Below are 22,590 nucleotides of genomic sequence, written 5' to 3'. Positions count from 1 at the left end.
AGGGTGTTTTTTCAGCTGACTGCGTCGGGTTGGGTCTGGCTGTAAGAACGATCGCTCTGATCTGCTGTTCAGTGAAGTGAACGAGCTCTGGTGTTTACTGTTATTTTTCTGTGCATGAAGCTTAAATTCTGTTGATGTCTTGGTTGCATCAGCACATTTTTTAACGGATCGTACTGGGGTTTGCTGACCAGAGCTTAACTTTGTCCTTTATTTGTTTCCTAGAGGAAACAGTTCGGCAGCTGAAATCAACAACTTGTTCTCTGGACATGATACCATCCGACTTTTTAAAAACAGTTTTTACCTCAGTAGAAAGTGATCTCCTACAAATAGTTAACAGCTCACTGGCATCAGGCATTTTTCCCAAGTCACTAAAGACAGCTGCCATTAAGCCACTCCTAAAGAAGAGAACTCTAGACGCCTCTATGATGAACAACTACAGACCTGTCTCTAACCTCTCTTTTATATCCAAGATTATTGAGAAAGTTGTATTTAACCAGCTCAACGACTTTCTGAATGAAAGTGGAAGTCTTGATAAGTTTCAATCAGGCTTCAGACGTCTTCACAGCACTGAAACAGCTCTGGTCAAAGTGTTAAACGACATCAGGTTGAATACTGATTCTGGTAATGTTTCAGTCCTGGTTCTGTTGGACCTCAGCGCTGCGTTTGATACTGTAGATCACAGAATCCTGTTGCACAGGCTGGAAAACTGGGTTGGACTTTCTGGAGCGGTCCTTAACTGGTTCAGGTCTTACTTAGAAGGCCGGAGTTATTTTGTTACAATTGGCAGCTATGAATCTGAGCGAGTGGCCATGACTTGTGGAGTCCCCCAGGGGTCAATTCTTGGACCTCTTCTGTTTAACTTGTATATGCTCCCTTTGGGTCAGATATTGCAGAATTTTAACATCAATTATCACAGTTATGCAGACGATACACAACTTTATGTGTCTCTGTCACCGGACGACTGCAGCCCAGCAGACGTACTGTCAGTGTCTGGAGGAAGTAAACACCTGGATGAGAGATAATTTTCTACAATTAAATGAAGACAAAACTGAGATCATTCTGTTTGGGAGCAAAGAGAAGAGGGTCAGCGTTGGTAAATATCTTGAGACTCGGGACCTTATAATCACTGACCAAGTTGGTAACCTCGGAGTGTTGATAGACTCAGATCTGACTTTCAGCAGCCACATCAAAGCTGTCACCAAGGCAGCTTTTTACCACCTCAGAAATATCAACAGAATTAAAGGTTTCCTCTCCCAAACAGACCAGGAGAAACTCATCCATGCATTCATCTCCAGCAGACTCCATCACTGTAACGCTCTTTTAACTGGACTTCCCAAAAAGAGCATTAAACATCTGCAGCTCATCCAGAACGCTGCTGCTGGAGTTTTAACCCGGACTAAGAGATCTGAACACATCACAGCAGCTTTAAAATCTTTACTCTGGCTTCCAGTCAGTCACAGAATAGATTTTAAAAGCCTGCTGATGGTTTACAATCTGTGATCTGTTCAGAGAATATAAAGCCAGCAGAGCTCTGAGATCCAAGGACTCAGGTCAGCTGGTCCAGTCCAGAGTCCAGACTAAACATGGAGAAGCAGCATTTAGCTGTTATGCTGCAAACAAGTGGAACAAACTGCCAGTGGAGATTAAACTTTCACCAAATGTAGACATTTTTAAATCCAGGTTAAAAACATTTCTTTTCTCATGTGTCTATGCATGAAATATCTTTTAACTTATCTAGACTGTTGCTCGTTTTTAAATTCATTTAAATGATTTTATTTGTTTCTCTTTATATTCTTTTATGTATTTCTAATGCTTCTTGCACTCCCTGCTGCAATGCTTTTATTTTATGAAATGTGCTATACAAATAAATTTGATTTGATTTGATTTGATTTTACATAAGCTGCCCTGAAGAGTTGCAGGAGCTTGCTGGCATGTCTGATGTGTAGAAATACTTTAAAGGTGAAAGTAAGTGTTTCAAACCATAGTCTGTTGTTTTAGTTTTTTGTAGGGCTGGGCAACGATTAAAATGTTTAATCTAATTAATCACATGATTTCCCCGATTAATCACGATTAATCGCATTTGTACGCAGAATCCAAAAATGAATCCAAAAGTAGTGTATAGCTTTTAGCATTTAGCTTTATTTTAAATGTGCTGCCATATGAATGAAAGTGCCATAACATTTGTTGTGCAAACACACTTTTAACATCAGCATCTTTCTGTAGTTTTTATGTAGAAGCCTCGCTCCACTGTCTGTTTCCTTGAATGACTTGCTGCTATCAGTTGTGATTATTTAAAACTCATTGTTCCTGGTGTTCGGGGGGCAGCTGAAAAGACTCTGTGGTGATAGCTGGGCCCCGGTGTGCTGCTCATTTATGAGATTTGTTTGTAGGCACTTGGAAGAGAGAGCACTTATGTGTTACTTGTTGAGTTTTCTTTTGTTAAATCCTCCTTAATTTTGGTTATGTCAGTGTTTGGTACTTTAAGAGTTGATTTGTTCTATGTTTAATACTGTCCATTAAATTCTGGCTACTTTCCTGAATCCTTGTTTTTTATTTTCCTTTATGTTACCTCCCCTTTTCCCCGAGAGAGCTGGGGGGGGGTAACATAAGTGGGGGCTCGTCCGGGATTTGAACCCGGGACCTCTCGCACAAAAAGCGAGACTCATACCCCTAGAAGCCTAAGGGCGTCTCAGTAGCTCCTGGTAATTCTTTCAACTTGATCAGACACCTGAGGTTTAAACAGCTGGTTGGACATAATAAGTGAACTCAGCTGACTCAGACTGAGGCTCTGTTGTAGTCGCGCACCGAAGGAAGCTTTTAAGGCACAGCAATGAGGCAAAAAGGATTACAGAAGCGGTAATTTCATCAGAAGCCCATTGCTGTGGTTCAGAAGACGGAACTTTTGGAACCACGGTACTCAGAGCACCACCGGGGCCACATAGATGATTCATCACCACCTATGAGGTGTAACTGTAACTACTGGCTTTACTCCGGATGTCTGGAGGTCTAATGTTGGCCGGGATCTCTGCTCAGCCTCACTGAACACCAGGTCGATCTCTCATTTGATCAAACACATGCAATGCTGCTGTCTGAGTATCAGACTGAGACTTTTTATTGATCCGAAATGACTCAGAATCAGAATCAGAATCAGAATTACTTTATTAAAGCTGCAGTCTGCAACTCTTTTTCAAGCATAATGCCTTGAACTGTCCGGGGATTCTGAAAGTAGTACATTAAATACCCCAATACAAACAAAAATGAGTTCTCTAGGTCCCCTATTTGTCCCGCTAGGTCCCTCCAAAGCCAGCAGGTTTGTTTACAAAATTGCAGACCGGACCGGTAAAAGGTAACCAATCAGGTTACGAGCTGGGCTCTGCTGCCTGTCAATCACCGATTGTGCACGCGCGATACAAGGTAGGCTCGTCCCCACGCTTATTTATCTGGACTATTGAACTTCATTACGGGCTAGTCTACTTACTGTGTCTTCCATGATCGCAAATGACAGGTGAGTTGATGAATGAGGAGTCGTGTAGAAGCATCTGGCGTGCATGTAGACGTGCACGAGTTCTCATGTGTTTTGAAGGGGCGGGACAGGAAGTTGAATAACTTTTTATTTTTCGGTTAAAAAATAAGCATTTCTTGCATTTTGCGACTACGGAGGTCACCGTTTTCAACTTCAAGCGTTCTGATATATCATGTAAACTCTTAAAATGCCAAAAAGTAGGACTTTACGTATGACAACAACAAATCTTGCAGACTACAGCTTTAAATCAGGGCTCAGTAATATGGGGTTTGTTTACCATGCAATACACACCCCAAAGCTGTAGGGGGAGCTCCGTAGAAAATAGGCGACAGTCTAGCCAGACTGTCGTAAACCCACCAGAGGCAATTTACGGTTTATTTTTCAAGACACTGGCAGAGAGTTGGAGAAGTAGAGATGCTTAACTCGAATCTTTTGGGCAATCCGGGCTGATTGGATCATTTCGAGGAGGGGATTCGAGTTATACGGACCACTTGAATCACTTGAGTCACTTATTAAAAAAAAAAAAAAAAAAAAAACCTTTCTGCCATTTAGTGGCTATGCGCCTCGCCTTTTTTTGTCACATTTATCAATTCATTTTGATGAATCAAAGAGCAGCCTACGGCTACAAGTTCATTCATTTATTTTTGTCAAGTAATAATTCAATGCCATTTTATCTGAAAGCCAGACACAACAGCTAGTGTGTGCATTTACACAGCGACAAATGTGGTAGCATTAGGTGAGGCAATGCTGAGTTTAGACCTACAAGTAAACAACATGGAATGATCTTGCCCTCCCTATGTCACTAAATGATTATTTTTCAACGACTGTACAAGATGCATGAAGCCACGCTAACCGAGCCTGTAGCTGCCTGTAGCTGCCTGTAGCTGCCTGTAGCTGCCTACTGTAGCTGCCGACTATAGCTGCCGACTGTAGCTGCCTGTAGCTGCCTGTAGCTGCCTACTCTAGCTGCCTGTAGCTGCCTGTAGCTGTCTGTAGCTGGCTGTAGCTGCCTGTAGCTGCCGACTGTAGCTGCCTACTCTAGCTGCCTGTAGCTGCCTGTAGCTGTCTGTAGCTGCCTACTGTAGCTGCCTACTGTAGCTGCCTACTGTAGCTGCCTGTAGCTGCCTACTGTAGCTGCCTGTAGCTGCCGACTGTAGCTGCCTACTGTAGCTGCCTACTGTAGCTGCCTGTAGCTGCCTGTAGCTGCCTGTAGCTGCCTTTAGCTGCCGACTGGGCGCTCGCTCGTCAAGTCACGAGACAGAATCGAAACTTAAAAAGCTCCGAGTTGGCATGGATCCGCTCCTTGCCCGTCTGACCGCTGAATCGCTGGCTCTGGGTGACTCAGCGGTCAGACGGGCAAGTAGCGGTGGTTCTGCCATTACGATATCTATTACAAACTATATTACAACTCTAGAAGCTAACCGCATTCAATTTAGCCGTCGACAGCTAATGGAGAGGGGGGAGGTCTCTCAGGCTACCTGGCTCGGCTCAGAGCCCTTTAGACCTGCCATGAAGCAGTAGTTCTCGGCTCTCGTGTGTCGCGAGACTTCCAGAGGTAAACAAAGCACGCGGCGCCACAGGCAAAGTTGCAAGCGCTGTTTCGGGCTAGGGCCACCAGATGGAGATGGAAATGTCACCGTTTTCATCAGAACGGGTCAGCCAAGCAAACTGATGATTGCCAAGCAATTTTATGACCATGAAAAAGTTGCATAGCATGTCTTTAATCCCTTGCGGGAAAGTCCTTTTTTGCAGTGCCCTCGTTACAGAAAAAAAGAAAAAAGATCAATTCAGGATGAATAAGAATAAGATAAAGGAAAATCTTAATATATACAATAATACAATAAACAATAAACAGTATTTACAATGCTGCTCAGTACCTAATTATTATTATTATTGCACATGACCGGGTTATTGCACATGGTGAAGTTATGAAATAAATAAATAATAAATGATGAGATGAATAACTGTCAGACACCGGATCAGTAAGTGAAATCATGAATGTGTGAAACAATCCAAATGATGAGGTTAGAACTGAAACAGCTTTTTGAGTTGTTTAAACATCAAAACACACCTAACTTACTTAGAACAAGGTTTAAAAACTAAACTAAAAAGACAAACAGTGCTTTAGATGTCTGCCAGTGATTCTTTTTGTCAGTTCTCTCATAATAAGTCATTAATATTGACTGCGGGGTGAAAAGGAAACCTCTATAATTCAATTGTTATATCTGAGGTGACCTGATTGATCCTGTCTCCTTATTTCTCTCATCTTTCTCTCTTTATTCCCTTTTCAGATGATAAAAATGAGCTCTAATTGAGTACATGTTTCCTAATGCTGGTTGTAATGTTGATGTTATCAACTATTCCTGGAGCAGCCATTACCGATGATTATACTGAGCAGGGCAAATGCAGAACTGCTCCTCTCGCGTCATGCTCACTTTTTGGAAATGCCGTAATAAAACCTTGTCTTTGATTTAGTGCTTGATGAATTTTTGACTTTTCACATATAGAATATTCACTCAGTGTTTTCCTTTCAAGACTCATGTGCCAGCAGAAACTGTACAGCAGCCAAGATTTGAGAAATTCTGGTGTGTTTGCATGCATGGTGGGGGGGGGGGGGTCCAAACAGCCGATATGATTCAGTCCACATGGTCTGTTCTACATAATAGACAAAAGTCTGATTTTACTATTTTTCCTGCTCCGTTGTCAATGAAGTCAAACGGTTCTTCAGGTTTTATGTTATTTAACATTCTCGGTGGTCCCGCCAGCTGTTGGTCACATCAGCTGTTGGTCCCGCTAGCTGTTGGTCACACCAGCTGACAACAGCTGTTGGTCACGCCAGCTGTTGGTCCCGCTAGCTGTTGGTCCCACCAGCTGTTGGTCACGCCAGCTGTTGGTCCCGCTAGCTGTTGGTCACACCACCTGTTGGTCACATCAGCTGTTGGTCACGCCAGCTGTTGGTCACATGATCTGGTGGTCACACCAGCTGTTGGTCACACCAGCTGTTGGTCCCGCTAGCTGTTGGTCACACCAGCTGTTGGTCCCGCTAGCTGTTGGTCACACCACCTGTTGGTCACACTAGCTGTTGGTCACACCACCTGTTGGTCACGCCACCTGTTGGTCACACCAGCTGTTGGTCACACCACCTGTTGGTCACACCACCTGTTGGTCACACCAGCTGTTGGTCACACCACCTGTTGGTCACACCACCTGTTGGTCCCACCAGCTGTTGGTCACGCCAGCTGTTGGTCACACCAGCTGTTGGTCACACCACCTGTTGGTCACACCAGCTGTTGTTCACGCCAGCTGTTGGTCACGCCAGCTGTTGGTCACACCACCTGTTGGTCACACCACCTGTTGGTCACACCAGCTGTTGGTCACATCAGCTGTTGTTCACATCAGCTGTTGGTCACACCACCTGTTGGTCACACCAGCTGTTGTTCACATCAGCTGTTGGTCACACCAGCTGTTGATCACGCCACCTGTTGGTCACACCACCTGTTGTTCACATCAGCTGTTGGTCACGCCACCTGTTGGTCACACCACCTGTTGGTCACACCAGCTGTTGGTCACACCACCTGTTGTTCACATCAGCTGTTGGTCACGCCAGCTGTTGGTCACGCTAGCTGTTGGTCACGCTAGCTGTTGGTCACACCAGCTGTTGGTCACGCCAGCTGTTGGTCACGCCAGCTGTTGGTCACACCAGCTGTTGGTCACGCTAGCTGTTGGTCACACCAGCTGTTGGTCACGCCAGCTGTTGGTCACGCCAGCTGTTGGTCACACCAGCTGTTGGTCACGCTAGCTGTTGGTCACGCTAGCTGTTGGTCACGAAAACTGTTGGTCACACCAGCTGTTGGTCACACCAGCTGTTGGTCACGCCAGCTGTTGGTCACGCCAGCTGTTGGTCATGCTAGCTGTTGGTCACGCTAGCTGTTGGTCACACCAGCTGTTGGTCACGCCAGCTGTTGGTCACACCAGCTGTTGGTCACGCCAGCTGTTGGTCACGCTAGCTGTTGGTCACACCAGCTGTTGGTCACACCAGCTGTTGGTCACGCTAGCTGTTGGTCACGCTAGCTGTTGGTCACACCACCTGTTGTTCACATCAGCTGTTGGTCACGCCACCTGTTGGTCACACCAGCTGTTGGTCACACCACCTGTTGGTCACGCCACCTGTTGGTCACACCACCTGTTGGTCACACTAGCTGTTGGTCACACCAGCTGTTGGTCAGGCCAGCTGTTGGTCACGCCACCTGTTGGTCACGCCAGCTGTTGGTCACACCAGCTGTTGGTCACACCACCTGTTGGTCACACCAGCTGTTGGTCACGCCAGCTGTTGGTCACGCCAGCTGTTGGTCACACTAGCTGTTGGTCACACCACCTGTTGGTCACGCCAGCTGTTGGTCACACCACCTGTTGGTCACACCACCTGTTGGTCACACCAGCTGTTGGTCACGCCAGCTGTTGGTCACACTAGTTGTTGGTCACACCACTTGTTGGTCACGCCAGCTGTTGGTCACACTAGCTGTTGGTCACACCAGCTGTTGGTCAGGCCAGCTGTTGGTCACGCCACCTGTTGGTCACGCCAGCTGTTGGTCACACCAGCTGTTGGTCACACCACCTGTTGGTCACACCAGCTGTTGGTCACGCCAGCTGTTGGTCACACTAGCTGTTGGTCACACCACCTGTTGGTCACACCAGCTATTGGTCACACCACCTGTTGGTCACACCACCTGTTGGTCTCACCAGCTGTTGGTCACGCCAGCTGTTGGTCACACTAGTTGTTGGTCACACCACTTGTTGGTCACGCCAGCTGTTGGTCACGCTAGCTGTTGGTCACACCAGCTGTTGGTCACACTAGCTGTTGGTCACACCACCTGTTGGTCACACCAGCTGTTGGTCACACCACTTGTTGGTCACGCCAGCTGTTGGTCACACCAGCTGTTGGTCACACCACCTGTTGTTCACATCAGCTGTTGGTCAGGCCAGCTGTTGGTCACACCAGCTGTTGGTCACACCACCTGTTGGTCCCGCTAGCTGTTGGTCACACCAGCTGTTGGTCACACCAGCTGTTGGTCACACCACCTGTTGGTCCCGCTAGCTGTTGGTCACACCACTTGTTGGTCACGCCAGCTGTTGGTCACACCAGCTGTTGGTCACACCACCTGTTGTTCACATCAGCTGTTGGTCACGCCAGCTGTTGGTCACACCAGCTGTTGGTCACACCACCTGTTGGTCCCGCTAGCTGTTGGTCACACCAGCTGTTGGTCACACTAGCTGTTGGTCACACCACCTGTTGGTCACACCAGCTGTTGGTCACATCAGCTGTTGGTCACACTAGCTGTTGGTCACACCACCTGTTGGTCACACCACCTGTTGGTCACGCCAGCTGTTGGTCACACCACCTGTTGGTCACACCAGCTGTTGGTCCCGCTAGCTGTTGGTCACACCAGCTGTTGGTCACACTAGCTGTTGGTCACACCAGCTGTTGGTCACACTAGCTGTTGGTCACACCACCTGTTGGTCACACCAGCTGTTGGTCACATCAGCTGTTGGTCACACTAGCTGTTGGTCACACCACCTGTTGGTCACACCACCTGTTGGTCACGCCAGCTGTTGGTCACACCACCTGTTGGTCACACCAGCTGTTGGTCCCGCTAGCTGTTGGTCACACTAGCTGTTGGTCACACCACCTGTTGTTCACACCAGCTGTTGGTCACATCAGCTGTTGGTCACACCAGCTGTTGGTCACACCACCTGTTGTTCACACCAGCTGTTGGTCACATCAGCTGTTGGTCACACCACCTGTTGGTCACACCAGCTGTTGGTCACATCAGCTGTTGGTCACACTAGCTGTTGGTCACACCACCTGTTGGTCACACCAGCTGTTGGTCACACCACCTGTTGGTCACATAAGCTGTTGGTCACACCACCTGTTGGTCACGCCAGCTGTTGGTCACGCCAGCTGTTGGTCACGCCAGCTGTTGGTCACACCACCTGTTGGTCACACCAGCTGTTGGTCACACCACCTGTTGGTCACATAAGCTGTTGGTCACGCCAGCTGTTGGTCACGCCAGCTGTTGGTCACGCCAGCTGTTGGTCACTCCAGCTGTTGGTCACGCTAGCTGTTGGTCACTCCACCTGTTGGTCACGCCAGCTGTTGGTCACTCCAGCTGTTGGTCACGCTAGCTGTTGGTCACTCCACCTGTTGGTCACGCCAGCTGTTGGTCACTCCAGCTGTTGGTCACGCCACCTGTTGGTCACACCAAGCTATTTCATTTCCCCAGAAGGAATCCTCTGATTCAGCAGGCTCTTATGAACCGAAGCTTAATCAGAAGGCTTTAAGTGATACTTAGGGTGTGACTTGTTGTTTGTTACCGAGCTGTTAATGAGGCAACAGTTACCATACTTTAGCTCGGTCAGGTGAGCACCGCTGTGGTGTTTCCCTGCAGAAATCAGTCTCTGGTGACGGTGTGTTGTGCATTAGCACTTTGTTTTTAATTAATGCTTAAGTGCAGGAGGAAAAAGAAAGGGAGCAGGAGAAGAGGAGTGGAAAAAGAATAAATAATTAGGAAAGAGGAGTGAGAAAGGTTTAAAAAGAAGGAGGTTGTCGGAGAGCAAGAGGAAATAAGAACTGGGCAGATAGAGATAACGGCTGACAGAGAAACACAGATGATGGCAGACAGATTTAATGAGGTCTCCCTAGATGAAATCTGGAGCTGTAATTATTCTGCTCTCCTGTCTGCCTGGGTTCACATGCATGTTTGAACAGAGCCAGTGTGAAGCAGACTGGGTCTCCCGGTACCAAGACTCTTCATCAGCAGATGACCAAGATGACCCATAAGGGGAACATCTATGCCCGGCACAGGCTGTTTTACCCTAACTATCACATATTCACTCATCTGTGATCGTTAACATGGAGATGTGAAGCAATTAGTAATAGTCATAAACCTTAAGATTGGATCAGTTTTGATGTGTATTATCACCTGCGCCCATGTTTTTGGCTCGATGATCCATCCATCAGTTAGACCTGTTCATCAGATATGGAATGCAGCCACAGAAAGAGGACACGGATGCTCCAGAAAGGGCTCAGTTGGCCGGCAGGTTGCAGTGATAACCAGTGCACACGGAGCCGCTCGGGCTCGTAAATCGGTTCTGTTCGATATTTCCGGTCCTGTCACGTTGTCTCATGTGTTGCATCGGAGGAGCTGACAGGTGGAGGAACGGTCTGCAGTGTTGTGCTTTTAAGCTGATTGAACTTGAGAACCTTTGAGCCAGTTTGTTGTTCCACAGATCACAGAGCCATGTTAACTTTGGTTTGGGTACAATAGCCCTGTGAACACAGCGTTCATACTAAGCTGCATTTTATCACCTTTAGTTCTTTAGTTTATTCTGGCTGAACAGACACAGCTACAGAATCGGCTAAATGACAGCAACATCGTTGGCTATAACAGTGATATAGAAGCGCCAACACGCTAACTGCTGCTGCCGTGATTAATATCATAATGTTGTGTTTTAACTAGGGCTGGGCGAGTTAACTCGTTATTATCGCGTTAACTCATTAATTATTTAACGCCGACAAAAATTTTAGCGCGCATTAACGCAGGTTTTATTTATTTATTTTTTACAAATTAAAAAAAAAAAATGTTAATACAAAATTTTTCTGGGGGGCTTTTGTGCCTTTAATGGATAGGAAAGTTCAGAGATGCTGCTTACTCAACCCACTACGCCACGGACCACCCCTGTTTTATCATTTATTTTATTATTGTAAAAGTCTGTTGCTCACAGGCTTTTATTTTGTAAAGTCTGCTGCTGTCTGCTGTGGAACAGGAAAAGAAAGTAATCGGCGGATCCACCAAACATGGAGAAGGGTACGGAACTTTTACTCGGCCATTTTCATTTTAAAGTTCTTCCAGACGGCAGAGTCGACAGAACCAAAGTCATCTGTAAACACTGCCAAGTTGAATTGTCTTCTCAGCGTAGTAGTTCCAGTCTAAAATATCACTTAAAGGCAAAACACACAACTGATAGCAGCAAGTCATTCAAGGAAACAGACAGTGGAGCGAGGCTTCTACATAAAAACTACAGAAAGATGCTGATGTTAAAAGTGTGTTTGCACAACAAATGTTATGGCACTTTCATTCATATGGCAGCACATTTAAAATAAAGCTAAATGCTAAAGGCTATACACTACTTTTGAATTCATTTTTGGATTCTGCGTACAAATGAGATTAATCGTGATTAATCAGGGAAATAATGTGATTAATTAGATTAAACATTTTAATCGTTGCCCAGCCCTAGTTTTAACACACGCATTAACACGACTCTGTTAATGATAACTGACGTTAAAGAGGACGCTGTCAGCTTTCCGGTTTGAACTGATGATGGCACAAAGTTTGAGAATCATTTAGATCATCATAGTTTGCAAATCTTCTCGTTTTTTTTTTCATTTTTAACTTTTAAGATTCGAATTCTCGGCTGTCAGTCCAGGAAGTGAAGGAAGGACATTCACCAGCTGAGCAGCTGAGATATTTTAGTTTGGAGGAAAGTGGCGGAGAGGCGAACCCTTCGCTCATCACTCGAACGCGGCTGATTCGTGGGTTACGTGTGTTTTACCACACACATCTTTGTGTGTATGTGTGTGTGTGTGTGTGCATGCATGTGTGTGAGTGTGTGTGTGTGTGTGTGTGTCAGGATGTAGCTTCTCGACCTCAAGGTGTGAAGACGAGTGAGTGGAGCCAAATGACAGAGCAGCTGATGCCTCCATGTCACTTTTGAGTGTGTGCATGTGTGAGTGTGTGTGTGCACGTGTGTCAGTTAGGGTTAGGGTGGGGGGGTGTACTACTGACACTTATAAACAGCTTCTTTTTTTTCTGATTATCTGCCTCTTATTTCCTACCCATAGTGTCTATTTATTGCAGAGATGGGACCAAGTCACACATGTGCAAGTCTCAAGTCTTAGCTTTCAAGTCCCAAGTCATTTTTTCTTGGTCAAGTCAAAGTCAAAGTCACCTTATTATTGCAATTTTACCTGCAGAATCTGATCTTAATAAAGTGAAAACACAAAGATATAAGTAACTGTCAGTAAACATCATTGACCAATGTGTCCAACCTGTCCACCCCGTATCATATCAAGCTAACGTTAGCTAACTACAGACTAGGCTAACAGGATAATATTAGCTCATTTGACGAGCACTTACTGGTCAGAATGGATCTTCAAATGACAAACAAAGTTCAAAGTTATGCTAGATGCTTAACACTCAAGTCATTCAAGTCATCGTGTCTCAAGTCAAGTCAAGTGCCGAGTCTTTAACTTCCAAGTCCGAGTCGAGTCTCAAGTCTTTTATTTTTTGTCAAGTCAAGTCACAAGTCATCAAAACAGCAACTCGAGTCGACTCGAGTCCAAGTCACAGTGACTCGAGTCCCCGTCTCTGATTTATTGCAAATGCACATACTGTATTTATTATTCTCGTACACATCCCTATTTACCACCCATACTCATTCCACTCTTACTGTTCTGCATTTCTAATTTTTACTCTTGTTATGTTTATTCTTGTAATATTATTGTTGAGTGTTGTACTTTGCGAGTGAAGTTGTACCGGAGTCAAATTCCTTGTTTGTTTAGTCAAACCTGGCCAATAAACCTGATTCTGATTCTGATTATTTCATGCTTCCTCATGGCTGTTATCACACATCACAGTTTTAACCCCCATCTTTACTTCAGTCTGTGCACCTGCTGTCAAATTCCCCATCACACACACACACACACACACACACACACACACACACACACGTGCGCGCGCACACACACACTCATTATGTAAGTGAGTCTGTCCGGGCGGTGTTGACAAGCTTTGGTCAGTGTGCACTTTGTCAGGACCAAGAGCTCTGTTGACGGAGGGCCCAAAGTAAGCGGACGCACGGTTTAGCGATAAAAGAACCGATCACGGGGTTTTGTGTGAGTGTGTGCGGTGGCGTGCACGTGCGTGCGGTGGCGTGCACGTGTGCGCGGTTGCGTCAGGACAAACAGTCCTGAGATAAAGAGCTGATTGCAGAAGGTGGTGTGTAGGCTTTGTGTCTGTGTGTGTTCGCATGAGTAGGTGTGAAGATAAAAATATGAGTGTGGGGGATAATGGGAGACAGGGAGGCAGATGCATTGTTTTTGAGACCATGTGTGTGCACGCCTGTGTGTGCACGTCGCATTCAGTTTGTTCATGTGATCTTATTCCTCACAGACAGTATCATCTCGTTCCAGCTCTTGATTCAATCTTTGTGTTTCCATTGAGAGCACAAAAAGACAAAATCTTCTTTTATTTCTTTGTACTCGATTTGACATGTTTCACTTTATCTTTCTGACATATTTGGCATCATTTTAAAAACTTCTTTTAAACTTGAGCTTTCGAGTGTGTATCGGTTGGGATTGTGAGGATCAGCCCACCAACAGGCCACCGGTTGGCATGAATCTGAGAAGAGTTGAAGGACGTTTCCTCAGTGACATTTTTCTAATAGAAGATGGCAGGTGGAGGCAAGCTGGAGCAAAGTTTGAGGGCAGTTTGATGCCATTAAAAGAATAGCTTCTAATCTAAGTTGTTTATATAATCACAATATTTAGCATCAGGTTTCCTGGCAGCATCACTGAAACCTTCATCCATTGGGGTCCAAACTTTCATTTTACTGTTTTTTCTTTTATTTTTTTCAGTATTTTCAACCATTTTTAATTAACAAATTGAAAATACACACACACACACTATTTAATGATAATAAAGTTAACTTTCTGAGTTCACTGATCTCTGAGATCTCTTTCTTTGGGGAATATATCATAAATAGTTCAATTCAGCAAACATAAAATTCACATCAGACCAGAAGGTCAAATAACGGAAAATATATCCACAACTTCGTGCACAGTCCTCTTCATCAAGGGTCAATAACATTCAATCAATTAAATTCAATTAATTCAATTCCACCTGGTTTTTCATGGTAAAAACAGAATTATTTCTTTCTATAGAAAACAATCCCCACTTTCGGCTTTTGTCTTAGGTTAGTGTTAGCGGGACGCTCTTTCAATGGCTTCACCATCAGATGTAAAGATTCTGTCATTTTAACGTGACTGCAAACCATGCTTTGAAGAAAACCTTAATTTCCTGAGCATTTAAAACTCATTTTAAGGTGTGAATAGCTAAGTGTCATCAGCATGCGGGTGTATTTTCTGCTGAAATGTTCTTAACCAAGTCGATATTTAACATAAATCGAACAAAAGTGGTCCAAAAGCTGTTCTCTGGGGAACGCCATGTGTCTCCCACAGTAACCCATAAGATCATTTAGGTTGTATATATCACTCTGTAGCTCCACCCTCTTTCCCAAAATATGGTCACTTCTGGTTCCAGGAAGACAAAGACGGTGACGGCCAAGTACCAAACCAGAGGCTTCAAAGTGGCAGCTGACAAACCATTGTGTGCTGTCATGGTAACTACTTCTATTTCTCACATACAGCCCATAATGTGAGCACATCTGCAATGCAGACCACCTTGTAAAAGCTGTAACCTGCAGTGGAGAGATGTTACTCACATTCCGCCTTAAAAACGAGTGAGCTGATTGAGTTATTTAAAAAATGTTGGAAATGATTTAGTTAAGATCTTGCATCTTGGTTAGATTCAGAAGTTTTCAGAAGTTGTTTATGTTCTTATTGAATCGTCCTTTATCAGATTTAGAAAAGAAACAACATCTTCATATCTGCTGGTCCTTTAAATTAGTCTCCTGATCGGATATGCTCTCGACTGAAAAGCCCCATTCAACCTTTGCATCTGATAAGAGGGGACGTTGTTGGAATTGTTGCCTTTTTAGATACGAGGATGAATATTTTCTGTGTAATTAGATACGAGTTAACTTACAACAGCTGAGCTGCAGTTGAAACAGTTAAAATAATTAAAAGTAGTGTTTTTTTTTTTTAAACTGTGACTATTGTGAAGATGACACCAAAGCACCAAAACCAGTTCTTTAACGTGACTATTGGTCCCCTTGCTGCCAGATGTTGTTACACTAAACACCTGTTGTTCTGCCTCAAGGGATGATGTCACGGAATAATGTAGTGGTTAAATTGCCCATATGTCTGTCTCTCTGTCCATCTGTCCGGCTCAGTGTGAAACTAAACTACGTTTCAGGTCATCGTGCAGAATGTGCCAAAACGACATGAAACTGTGCACACACACACACAGTGTTTGACTTTGCTGACAGAAGGGCTTAGAGAGTCAGTAATGAGAAATGGACCTCTTGCATGAAGGCTCATGTCAGCATGCCAGCCTGCACCCCCCCCCCCCCCCCCACACACACACACACTTACTTGTCTTTGTCCCTCAGGGGTCCACCAGTTTTTTGGTCATTTAAGGGGTCCACCCTTTCCAGGGGTCCTACAATGCTATATGCGCACACACACACACTCAGTAACACCTCCGTTAACATCTCAAATTTAAAATCTTGTGACTTTTCCTTTTCTTGCTCTTTTGAGTTAACGAGCTCCGTATAATGAACTTTTTAACTGTAGCTGAGGATCACATGAAGGCGTTAGATTTAAATCGATGTCACTCAGTGGGGTCACATGGCAGTGAAAGGATCGGATTATTGGCTAAATTACAAGAGGAATGAGTTGAGCAAAGGGTAATTCTCCTTGGATATCTGGCAGTGAATGAATGGGATCAGAGGCACAAAGCGTGGCATACCCCGGTATGATAGGTGGCGCTGTACCCATTCCAGCTGTTGCTAATAGAGCCACTTCCTGTTGACCTCTTCACCACCAACAACAACAACAAACTCAGGCGTTGGAGAAAGATGGAGAACGCAGAGCCAGATGAAGCTACGTCCCTCTACATTTGCTCTGTGATGAGCTGCTTGTTGCACAAACTCGATGCCCAACGGAGCATTCTCCATCGCGTTGTTTGTTTCTTTCTGACGGCGACAACAACAGGAACATCGTCTCCTTTGACTTCCGGGTCACGACCCCGGGAAAACATCTGGAGCATGCGCAGAACGCAAAGTCTGATTCACCACGTGCTTCAGCGTCTACAAGCAGGTTTAGTGTGACTTTCAACCCAGTTATCTCGGGGTCTGAATCCCATCCGATCCAGTTCTTAGTCAGATTAAGGTGTCTACATGCACTTAAAGGGACAGTTCGCCTCTTTTGACATGAAGCTGTATGACATCCCATATCAGCAACATCATTTCTGAACATCTTCTTACCCCCTGCTGCGTCCTGTGAGCAGAGTTCCAGCCTCGTTTTGGCGTTGATGACGGTAGTCCGGCTAGTTGGCTGGGGTCCCGAAAATAAAGCGATTTGCTTCTCAAAACAATATGCGTTCAACAGAGTAATACATTTGCATCACAAAATCCTCCCTCCAGAAAAAGTCAGACCTCACAATCTCTTGGCGCTATTTTCTCTCCCTTGTCTTCAAACAAGAAGGGACTTGTTTGAAGACAAGACATCTGGAATATCTTGTTAAGTGAAAAGGTCTTGAAGACAAATTGTTTTGAGTCACATATCATATGAAACAAGCTTTTTTTGACATTTGAAGAGGTTTTTAAGCTAATTTCAAGATCACTTTTATCTCAACAGTCCTAAATATCACATCTTATTTAAAGAAATCTTGACAAGCCGATTTTCACTAGTTCCATTGGCAGATTTTTTATTTGCTTATTTCAAGCAAAAACTTCTTTTATTTGTTGTTTTTCTTACTTATTTTTGGAGGGGCATTTTTTCCAGTGAACAAGTCCTGACAGAGTCGGAGGGTCGGTGTGTGTGTGCTCAGGCTCGGGTTAGATGATGTGCACGTTGTACAGATTATAAGGAGTCCAGCGTTTAGAAGCCATTGATAGAAATGGAGGTGAGGTGTGTTCACTCTGATTTCCACCAGGACCACACACATGTAGACACACTCCCGTCCAGGCACGCTCAGGACGGCAGATTGGACTGAAGACAAGTGCAATCTGTTGGTTTCCTTAGCTAGGAAATCGTTTTTGAATTGGCTCACAATGAATTGGATTATTTTATGAATAATTATGATTACAATGAATTGAATTCCAATTGGCTTGAATTGTACTTTTTTATTTAAGTGCCTTGAGATGACATTTGTTGTAATTTGGCGCTATATAAATAATAATAATAAGTTAAAAATGAATTAAAGATTCCTTTCATTTTATTGGTCAGAACCACCTAAAAAGGAATCGATGCTTCCTGTGTTCGTCTGACTAATTGGAAAGCATTCATGGCCTTTTAGTTCATGCTTTTAGGTAATTCTTTCTGAATTAATGATGACTCAACCTGCATCTGCATTGAGTAAAAGTTTCCTGGCGTTCGTTTGCTCTGTTTTCGGCTGTAATCAGTCAGTTTGACTTTGTGCATGTGTTTGGTCTGTCTGCCTTTGTGTCCTTGTGTCAACTGCAGTGAAATTCATCATGGCATTTGAAACTGCAGGACTCCTGTGAGTACTGTGTGTTTAAATGTCAACTTAGCCCACTGGTTATGGACTCTGCCATCTGTCCCACTCTCTGATTTTCGTTTTTCTTTAGTGTTAACCCTTCATCAGCTACCTGAATCTCTTCGAGTCCACCCTCTCTAACTTCAAAGGATTTATATATCAGGACAAACTGGAAAAAGCAGAAATAATCTGGTTCTCACCAGATATTTAAATGAATTAATTCCAGCCATCTTTTCTTTACCAGCTCATAAAATCAGGCAATAAGACTTCAGCTGAACAACGTCACATAACATGGTATTAAACTGTCATTATTTATTGAACAAAAGCTTATTCAGAGACATTATGTGGAAACTAAGTGAACACTCACTGCTTCCACAGGAACTAAGAGGGTTTAATGCTCTGATTAACTGATCATCAGTCAGTGTGAGCAGCTCTATAAAAGCAGAAGTTCTGTCAGTTTGCTGAGTTTTACTGAATTTTAAGATCTAACACGTGCTGATGAAACATGTAAAACCTGATCGTTTAAATAGGGTGCACTTTCTTTGTAACGACTGTGGTCTCTCTCTTATTTAGCGAGCTCTGCTTAATTCGTCCCTTTGATCCACTGAACTTGGTTTTGCTAACTTTTGTTTCACGTTTTTAATTTCAGACTCGTGAACGCCTCCTCATCTCCACGTGGAAATGCTGCTCTGCTTGTGTCTGTGTGCAGAAGCCAAGCTAAGCCCAAGCTAAGCTAAGCTAACTGACGTGTGTTTGTGTGTCCAGGATCATCCACGAGGACGGCTTCTCCGGCGACGACGTAAAGCAGTACAAGCCCGTCGTTTACAGCAACACCATCCAGTCCCTGGCTGCCATCGTCCGTGCCATGGATACACTGGGCCTCGAGTACGGAGACAAAGAGCGCAAGGTCAGAGCAAACGCTTTTCAAAGACATGCGGCACACACGCATCAACACATCTGCTTTCTGTAAATACTGTCAGCAAACCGGGAGCGTACGACCACATTGGCTGTGTTCGAAACCGCATACTACATACTACATACTGCATACTACATACTGCATACTGATCGATCAGACAGTATGCAGAGCGTTTACCCACAATGCATTTCGCTCCTGCCCGAGCTGAAATCAGCCGGCCTGAAGCTGATTTCTCTTAAGCTCTAAACTCTGTAAACTTTAGCAACATTTGAAACATTTTCAGGAGAGAAAGTAGTCGTTTAGATCCCCAACGTGTTGAAAACTTGACAAAATACCGGCTGTTTACAATTTTGTTCTCACGAATTCGGGGCTACTAAAGCTAGCCGCAGTGAGCAACGCACTTTCGGTTATTTTCACAAAATAAAATACCCGTTGCCTTTTATCATAGGGAAAGCCATTACCATACAATTGGTGCTTTTGTTTTGAAAACAGGAAGTAAACCTACCCTCGTTGTAGCTAGCTTGAAACTGACGTTTGGACAGGAAATGACGATCGGCGACGTCACGTTACGTTGCATCTTGGGTAGTTTGAGTATGAGTAGTAACCTCATGATGCATACCCAACATTTCGGAGAATCTAGTATGCATCCTGGAAAAAAGTCAGTATGAGTAGTAGGAGTAGTAGGAGAAGTATGCGGTTTCGAACACAGCCAAGATTTCGTTGCTAATTGTTACACTGTATGAGTAGGCTAAACTTGTGAAAGGCTAACGTCTCGTTAGCATGAAGCTATGTAGCACTATGAAGTGGTACCTTGAGTTACGAGTTTTTTGAGTTAAGAGCCGTTGTTTTATGACGCTGAAGTTGGCATCCGATTCACCAGCCTCCGATTCGCGAATTAAAGGTATAGGCATAAAGGGCCATTTCACTGCATTTCTTGCATTTTGATCAGCCAAAACAAGGTCCCGTATGGAAACTCCAGTAGTTAAACTGCTCAAATCTGGATAAAATTATTTCAAACAGGCTGCAGATTTATTAAAACCCTCTCTGGGATTTCTGAAACCTTATTACCTTCCTTAATGGGGAAAAATAGTGATCAGAAGCTTACTCATTTGGCGATCTACGGTGGGCTCAGGGCAATTATATCTTTTTGAGAGTTTTCAATCAAGCCATGAAGTGCAGAGTTTTTTTCAGGAACTTCGTAGCCTACAGTAAATCCACGGTGATAACTCCGTGATAGTGATTAAAAGTTACATTTTGTGATTATAAACGTGTAAGTTATGATACCGTATCTCTATTGTGAGGCTTGACCTTTTTATATACAGTCTATGGGCATGATGTGGTGCTTATGTGCCCCCCCTGGAACACCCCCACATTTAAAATCACCGCTCCCCCCGTGGGTAGACGTCTGGAGCCCGAAGTCCCGACCCGCTCATTTCAGATCAGCCTGAACCTCTGAGCTCGGCGGGGTTCGGGTTGCACAGAGTTGTCTTTCAGCCAGAACACCTTCAGTCCGGCTCTAGTAACAGACCCGATAAAGCATCGTCTCCGCCTGCTTCGCTCTGACCTCGGCGATGCGTTCACAACGCTTCACATCCTGAACGTGTCACGGTCGGCGCAGGAGAGCGCTGTAAATAATTTGCACATCAACTGGTCTCTGTGTGTGTGTGTGTGTGTGTGTGTGTGTGTGTGTGTGTGTGTGTGTGGTATCTGTGCAACAATCACGCCATAAATTGTTGTGTTGGAGGGAGTTGTTGATGTCCGTGAAACTGCTGAGACGGGGCTTTGTTGTGCAGAGCTGGAAGGTGGTGAGATTAATAATCAATCAGCCTGTGAAGGACACAAACACAGTCGCCACGTTCAAGGTGTTCAGCTGGTCCGTGTTAATAGTTAACCAGCCCCCCCCCCGCGCGGTGCAGTTTGGACTCGCCGTGCACGCTCAGCCATGAGATAAAGACCCGCCTCCTCCGTCTCGCTGAATATCTCACCGTCATTTTTCAGCAACATATTGATCATCTGAGAGGTCTCACACGCCAAATGTGATTTATTTTTAATTTAAAGGCAAACAGACTCAAAATCCCTTCACGCCTGTCGAAGTTGGTCCTGCTTCTAAATCCTAAAGCACACAAAAGTCAACACACGACTCTCCACCTGGGGATTATCACTAATCCGCAGAGGAACATCAGTGCTGTCTCAGTGAGGAGCAATGGGCCGAGGTTAATCAGAGATGTGAGCTCCATCAGGACACAGGGATGCTGCACCCACTGCTCCTGTCTTGGTTTGCAGATTTAAGTCCTCTTAAAGTTTTCAATTATGAGTTATCTCAGAAGGAAGAGGGCTTCTCAGTGTACAGAGAAAGAGCTCTACACCAATTACGGGGAATTTCATGCGAAGAATTTATGTAGGCAGCCCCGTAAAAAAGGTGTAAACTTTACAGCTGGATGTATAATTAGAGCCAAGCTTGTAAATGAGCTTATAAATGCCTTCAACACCTTTGCTTTGTTCGTAAAGTTAATTTCATAGTTGTACTGTATTAGTCCTGGAACTCTGCAGGATGTGTGATTCAGAAGAAAGGAGTCACAAATGTCCCCGCCTGATCGGGATGACAGGCTGTGATGATTGGAATCCCTCTGATTAAGTGTTGGTGTACAACCCAAAGCAGGAAAAGTTGGGACAGAAACAACTATTTACTAGTTCCAGCTGTTATTTTGTCCCATTCTTCCTGCTAACAGGTCTTCAGGTGTGCAGCAGCACGGGGGGGGGGGGGTTGTTTCAGAGTTTGGGGACAGGCCAGTCCAGCACCCGTACCCTCCTCTTCCTCAGCCTTTGGAACGTGTGCAGAATGTGCTTTTCCATGTTCTGCTTGAACAGTGCTCGGACATCCCTGGAACAGATGTGTTCCTGAAGGCAGCACATATGAAACATATATGAAAACACATAAAAACATATGAACAAACATGAAAAAAAAACATGAAAACAGCTTGTTGAACACATTTGTGGACAAATAGACTGAAAGCTCACAGGCTTTTATTTTGTAAAAGTCTGTTGCTCACAGGCTTTTATTTTGTAAAAGTCTGTTTCTCACAGGCTTTTATTTTGTAAAAGTCTGTTGCTCACAGGCTTTTATTTTGTAAAAGTCTGTTGCTGTCTGCTGTGGAACAGGAAAAGAAAGTAATCGGCGGATCCACCAAACATGGAGAAGGGTACGGAACTTTTACTCGGCCATTTTCATTTTAAAGTTCTTCCAGACGGCGGAGTCGACAGAACCAAAGTCATCTGTAAACTCTGCCAAGTTGAATTGTCTTCTCAGCGTAGTAGTTCCAGTCTAAAATATCACTTAAAGGCAAAACACACAACTGATAGCAGCAAGTCATTCAAGGAAACAGACAGTGGAGCGAGGCTTCTACATAAAAACTACAGAAAGATGCTGATGTTAAAAGTGTGTTTGCACAACAAATGTTATGGCACTTTCATTCATATGGCAGCACATTTAAAATAAAGCTAAATGCTAAAAGCTATGCACTACTTTTGGATTCATTTTTGGATTCTGCGTACAAATGCGATTAATCGTGATTAATCAGGGAAATCATGTGATTAATTAGATTAAACATTTTAATCGCTGCCCAGCCCTGGTAAGAATAACTACATATTTATTTCCAGTCTGTTCCAACCTTTGTGGTTGTACTTGAACCATT

At 44.4% G+C, this 22,590-nt stretch overlaps 1 protein-coding gene across 2 annotated transcripts in view; it reads left to right on the top strand.

Moving 5' to 3' along the window:
* The window catches only part of gnao1a (guanine nucleotide binding protein (G protein), alpha activating activity polypeptide O, a), a 147,030-nt gene that overhangs the window by 19,877 nt on the left and 104,563 nt on the right, over positions 1-22,590 (top strand). For both annotated transcript variants that reach the window (XM_075470746.1, XM_075470747.1), the window contains exon 3: positions 18,748-18,889. In XM_075470746.1, coding sequence (XP_075326861.1) covers positions 18,748-18,889 — 142 coding nt within the window. The remainder of the gene's footprint in view (positions 1-18,747; positions 18,890-22,590) is intronic.

This window comes from Odontesthes bonariensis, chromosome 7, assembly GCF_027942865.1.
Source record: "Odontesthes bonariensis isolate fOdoBon6 chromosome 7, fOdoBon6.hap1, whole genome shotgun sequence".
Lineage (NCBI taxonomy): Eukaryota > Metazoa > Chordata > Actinopteri > Atheriniformes > Atherinopsidae > Odontesthes > Odontesthes bonariensis.
Note: the sequence above shows the minus strand (reverse complement) of the source record. Positions and strands in the feature narration are given on the sequence as shown.